This window comes from Phalaenopsis equestris, unplaced genomic scaffold, assembly GCF_001263595.1.
Source record: "Phalaenopsis equestris unplaced genomic scaffold, ASM126359v1 Scaffold000507, whole genome shotgun sequence".
In the NCBI taxonomy this organism is placed as follows: Eukaryota; Viridiplantae; Streptophyta; class Magnoliopsida; order Asparagales; family Orchidaceae; genus Phalaenopsis; species Phalaenopsis equestris.
The window spans coordinates 1-6,592 of NW_018164947.1; the positions used below are offsets into that span (position 1 = coordinate 1).

Here is a 6,592-nt window from a genome sequence, read left to right on the forward strand (position 1 = left end):
ACCACACCACTCCACCACCTCCACATCACCTTCTCTCACAACACACCACCTCCTCCTCACAATCTTCAACCAAAATAAACACCCTCTTTCATCTATTTTTCAAATTCTCACACAAATACCAAAGATAATGGTAGAACCCCATATCATATTTTTCATTTGAGACAATTACATACAGTCACTCGAAACATTGCTATCATCAAGCACTCTCTTTCATTTGAGGCAATTACTTACATGGAACCCGAAACAATGTTATAAATCCATAATTTTCAATTGAGGCAGTGACATACATGGCATCAAAACAGCCCTATCTACAAATCAAGCTTCTTTTTTTATCCATTTTTCATTACAATGACATACAGGGCACCCGAAACACTGTTTTCTACACACAGGGCGCACGAAATAGTGCCATCTACATATCGGGCACCAAACAAATTGCAGAACCATACATAAAACCATAGAAATCACAGAACTCACAAATTCATAAAATTCTCACAATAACCATAGAGAAAAATGAGAAAGCTCTGCTTGAAAAATGAGAACGATTCCACAAAATTATCACAAAACGCTATATACCGCAAATGGGAAAGCCACAAATCGCAAAGAGAAAGTCATTCCATAGAAAATGAGCACAGTATTTACATACCATACACAATAACTAGAGATAAGAGGGAAAAGAGAGAGGAGAAAGCCAAGTTGCCACCGGAGAAAGCCGCTTGAAATGCGAAAAAAGGCGCGAGAGAGAAACGAGAGAGATACCTAGGCAGCGGGGTAAAAACTTCGCAAGAGCGATCGAGAGGGGTGTAGCTAGGGCAGAAGAAGTGCGACAAAGGGAGCCACGACGAGAGAGGCAAAAGAAGTGCGAGAGAGGGAGCCACGACGAGAGAGGCAGAAGAAGCGCGAGAGGGACCGTGGGGTAAAATGCACGCAAAGAAACGCAGGCCGCGAGTTAAAATGCACGCGAAGAAACGCATTTGAGGCCGCATTTTAACATAAATTATTCACGAACGCCGCCACACCGTTGTTTTCAAACGATTGGGCGCATGCTTTCAGAACACACCGCACCAAAAAAACTGCCCCAAACGGGCCCTCGGTCTGCTCACTGATTCATTATATTGTGAAAACGTTTAATGAGCTTTTTTCTCTCTTATGTGGGTAAGATTTGCTGTAGCTTCAGCTTTTCTTACAATAAGGAAGTTCCTTGTCGTGTGCCAAACTCCTCCACTAGGCTTAGATTTGATTAATTGGTCTTTAATAAATTTTTAATGGCTTAAGTTATTTCTGGATATTAGAAATGAGTTTATGCTGTATGTGCATATTACAATAATTTTTATATGGAAACTAAAACGCTCCTTGCAAATTAATTTCTTATGTCACGACCTTCAAGCTTAAGAACCAATTGATTGATATTGATCTACGGCCACATAACCGCTTGTTTGATCAACTTTCATGAATATTTGGTCTATTAAGCAAACTCGATAAAAAAAATTAGTGACCTGTAATCCCACTCTTCAGAAGTATTACTTATTACAAATTTTGGGAATGAGTGCCCTTGAAAGTTGAAACTATTCCTTATGTGAATTTATTCATGCTTATACATTTCATGTTATTTGTGTAATCCATTATCGAGAGAATGAATCATTTTATCTCACCATTTAGGCCATTCATTAGGGTTTTGCATTAATGTGCGTGATGCATGAATAAGTTAGAGTGAAACCACATGGTAAGTTGTTTTTTGCTCATGTAAAAGAATGACAGTTTTTTCATATGGATTTGCGTTCATAATTATATATGGTTGTGTTATTAGGAAATCAATTGGCTTGTCGAGAAGACACATGAGAACAAATTGAGAGGATTGGGAAGCTATAGTGGGGGATTCTAAGAGATTTACAAATTTGTGGAGAGAAATCCTAAGAGAATTGGGCCGAAAGAGATTTGCCAATTTCAAGAAGGTTTGGTGAGTTTGAGAGGAACTCAGAAAAGGTCTCAAGAAGATTCTAACCCAAGGGTCGAGTAACTCTGATTAAGAACATTTTGACTAGCAATATGATGCCAATCTGACCGTACATCCACAAAATCTGCTTCTCATCGACATAACCAATGTTTAAAAGGAAAATTTGAGGTGTCAATTTGCTTTTGCAAGCCATAATCCTCATGATGGATAAAGTAGAAAACCTTGAACCAAGAAAATATCAATCTTTTGATATTTAAATAATTCATAAATATGTCATAAAATTTAGATGTATTAACTTAATTCGTCACATAAATCACAAAATTGCATGAGAAAAAGAAAGCAAATTTCAATCTTAAATCTTAAATCTTAATCTATATAGAAATTTAAGGTAAGCACACATTTAAATTTAAAAAATGTCATGACAAATTATCGATTATTTAAGCTCTTTAAAAGAATCATTGCATGTAATAATTCTAACATCCTCCAATTTAGTTTCATTATCATTTTTTAAATTTTCTTCAATTGCTATTTTTTTTATGCTTCTCATATCAATTGACATTGGATATAATTTAAAATATAATAAAAAATTAATAACACAATTAAATAATCTGCTATAATTAAACTACCTTGACTTTTTTAATGCTCCAACACCACTTTGTTTATCTTCGTAAAATGATTGTGAAGTAGAAGCTGCATCCAATTCAATGACCCTTTCAATGTTAGCTATAACATTTTCATTCTCATCTTTACTCAAAAATTCCTTCGTCATTAACATCAAATCATTCATGAATTTTGCACTATTCATTCATTATCAAATTATATATTATCAACGCTCATCATACTTGGTCTTTGCTACATGATGCGTCAATCTCTTAAATGCTTATTGAACAAAATATATACAAGTTTCTTCATGCATTATGCAACAATTCTTCTTTTTGTGCACATTGTCAAACGTGCTCGAATTATTTTCACATGTGAAAACTGAACAAGCAACACTTCTCTTCGCTGCATTTCATGTCGCTTGTTGATTCTTTGCTCTCTTACTATTATTTGTTGAACAACAATTTTTTTTCTCTTTCTCGCTCAACTCTCATAATTCTAACATGAAAAATTAAATGGAGGCACAAGTTATATTAGATATCTCATGTAATAAAAATTTTTATTTTTATTTTTGCTAGGTAATAATTTGAATTGTAGTCTCAAGCATCTTGAGATATAAGCCTTGAGGCAATTTCTGGGCACCTCCAACTGAGATGCACACCTCGAGCACCTTTTTAAACCATGCTTATAACTTATATGTATGTAACCCAAGTCAATGTCTTATCTTTGTAACTATCATATTTTTTTGTTATTAGGATTCCTTGTATATATTAAGGGTTGTCATAGCATAAAGATAGATTCTACCTCAGGAGGGGAGAAACTTGTTGCAAAAATGGGTTGGGGATCTCAGAGTATAAGGATTAGAGAGAGGGATGTAACAAAGTTTCTTCGTCTTCATTCTTTATATTACCTAGTTTCTTCTTTTAATGAAATGTTTGCATTTGCTCCCAAACAAGGCATTCCTTGTTTGTACCGACATTATATTGTCTACCAAAAATGCTAAAAAAATAAAAAAAGTCTATATTATCTTCAAAATAATCACACAAAATATTAAAACACTAATATACCATTAATTGGGTCTAATACACCAGCACCACCATCATTATCATAACTATAAACATTGTTCTCTTCAATCGCAACTTCACTATCATCGATAAAAAATATATTTGCAAAGGCAACTCATCAGTACACATATATCAAGAACTTACATCATTCCAATTTTATACATTATAATGAATGCATCTCGACTAACATTCCAAACTTTGTTTCTGAGTTTTTTCTAAGTTTCACCTAGATAGGAGGTGAAGATTGTTGTTAACAAGTATGACTTCACCTCATAGAGGAATGATCTTATTCTTCTTAAGTGAATTAATAAAAAAAAAATACTTTTTTTATTTCATAACAAGGCGAGAAAGTTGGTTTTAAAGGAAATTTAGAAGCCAAATTTATAGTTGTGGGGAGTTATCAACTAATCATCCACGAAGCCTTTCTTTATCCATTGTGTTTCTAGATGGCAAAAGCATTATCAAGCTCGAAGAAGTAGTAGTCTGACTTCACCATTGCTCTTTTCAATACTTAGAAAATGCTTATTTAAATTATTATTCCTCTCATTTGATGCTTGCATATCTTTATGAGAGGAAGGCAATTTAGAAACTCACTTAGCCAAGCATGGCAGTAATATGTAAGTGAAATAATTGCATCTAATAATTTAAATTTTAATTGTTAATGAATACTAATCATATATTAGTGAATTAGTTATAAAAGATATCCTGGGATTTAAGGAAATGGGCTAAGCAATGAAGATGGGTGTTTTAGTTCAATCTCAACAAAAATAATTTCAAGAACCATTTTATTGAAAGCGAACTCTTGATTATTCCTCTTTCTTTTTTGTCAATATATGATATTTTTTCCTCCTCTTCAATCATATTTTAAAAAAGCATAAAAAATGATTTTTCAGCTTGTTGATTATGTGTTAGATGCATGTTTGTGTCCAACGCTGACACAAGATTTTATAAGCTCATGTGCTTCATAGAACTTAATCAAACAAATAGTTATGTTCAATCTGCATAAGATTGTAACCCTAGAGGAAGCATGATACTAAGCTGCAAGCTAAAAGTGTTTTGGTATGGCTAAGACTGGGAGGCAATTCTCTCGAGGATTAATTCCATGTTTTTTATCACAAACTATTAATATACAAAGATAATTCTAATTGTTGAAAATTTGTGATGACAAGAAAAAAAAAATGTGGCTTATTTATAACCTTAAGGAAAAATGATTAAGAATATTGAAATTTCAATACCATGACCGCAGTGATGTGGTATTTAAAACCACTCATACACTTGTATTGTTGTCCATTTCCTTTTATTTAGAGTTTCAATAAAGAAATTTTGAGCAACATGCTGTTTAGAAGACAAATCAGGATGATCTTAAATATTTCTCTCTACTTGTCGATAAAACTGACCAAGGTTTATTTTAATTCTAAGAGACAGATTTTTCATGGGTTAAGCTCTATTGGTTAACTACATTCCAAGCTTTATTATTGGGAACACTTTTGATCAAGGATATGACTGTGCTTCTAATGGGTTTATAAAAGACATAATATGGCCTTTGTTGTGAAACTTGACTTTTAAATGGTCAGTTCCTTTCTACCAAGATTAACTTGTTGTGTTAGAGAATTGATTGTTGTATCTACCTTGAGCAGGGGATTTAAGATGGATTTGAGCGCACTCACCTCAAAGTGCAGAGGGAGAGAGAGAGAGCTACAAAGGTGATAATCTAAGATGAGAAAGATATGAAGTGAGGGATGGCTTGACCTGAAAAAGAAATAAGGCCTAAAGTGATTACCCATTTCAAAGATCTAATGAGACTTATGAAGTGATAATGAAGACTAAGGGTATAAAATATGGGATAATAACACAACTTTGGAATGATACAAAACATTGGTGATAACCCAATTTGAGAACACGACAATACTTATTGGTTCATAACTTAACCTTTGAACCTAGCAAAACTTATGCGGCCCAACCTTGAAACATAATGGAACATAATAGGACTACAAGGTGATAACCTAATATGAGAAAGGATATTGTCTTTCAAAGTGCTAATCCGACTAAGGAATATAGTAGAATTTATGGGATGATAACCTATTCCAATTTTGAACATCCATTGAATAAGACCTTGAATGCTAGATGTGATGCCACATAATCATGCAAACATATGCAAAGGCTTGGAGGAAGGTTCTATCGTCTAGCTATTAGGAGGGTTTATGGCAGGACTTATGACATTTCTGCAGGAGAGTGGTCCACAAGATAAATCAGATATCAAGGGTTTTGATTATCAACCATGGGATGGGCCAACAAGTTGCTAAAGTTATGAGGGTATGGAAGGAAGATGTATGTGGAAGGAATCTACTGGTTTTGAGCAATTTGAAGCTATTGGCTCAATAAAAGGTAATGAACTATGGGAATCCTAATTCTGCAAGAGTGAGCAGCCTAAAAGGGGAAGTTAACAACAACATTTACGTATTTATCCTGACAAAGATTGAAATGAGGGTATATAACTCTTGATAACTTGGGGGAGAATGCATAGACCTGGACTTACAATGCTCACATGGGCATCTATCTTTGATTCTATTAATATTTAGATTCTAATGTCTTATTAGGCAATGTAGGACTACTCCTCCCAATGGCGAAGATGCCTACCAAGAGACTTAAATCTTAACTATGAAAGATCGCAAAAGCCTAATGATTGGTCTTACATCCTACTTAATTAAGAAGTACCACTGGACCCACCTAGGCATATTTTAGAAAACAATCTTATCGTATATTCATATGAGGGACTCAAATATAATGATTTTCTTTTTAATTTTCTGGCTTAGTGTGAATCTTAACCACATATAGTTTCAGTGGGCTGCAATATGACATGACAACTAAGCTCTTATTAATAAAACATACATCTATATCTATTATGATCATTCAAATGCTAAATCACAATATTTGTTGACGCATAAAAAATTGATTTTAATATATATATATGTGGGGA

The 6,592-nt window shown here is 33.7% G+C and overlaps 1 protein-coding gene across 1 annotated transcript in view; it reads left to right on the forward strand.

Moving 5' to 3' along the window:
• Positions 1 to 1,880: 1,880 nt before the first annotated feature.
• The window catches only part of LOC110028250, a gene marked incomplete at its 5' end in the record, with an annotated part of 14,824 nt that continues 10,112 nt past the window's right edge, over positions 1,881 to 6,592 (forward strand). The window contains one exon of the mRNA XM_020730021.1: positions 1,881 to 1,954. Coding sequence (XP_020585680.1) covers positions 1,881 to 1,954 — 74 coding nt within the window. The remainder of the gene's footprint in view (positions 1,955 to 6,592) is intronic.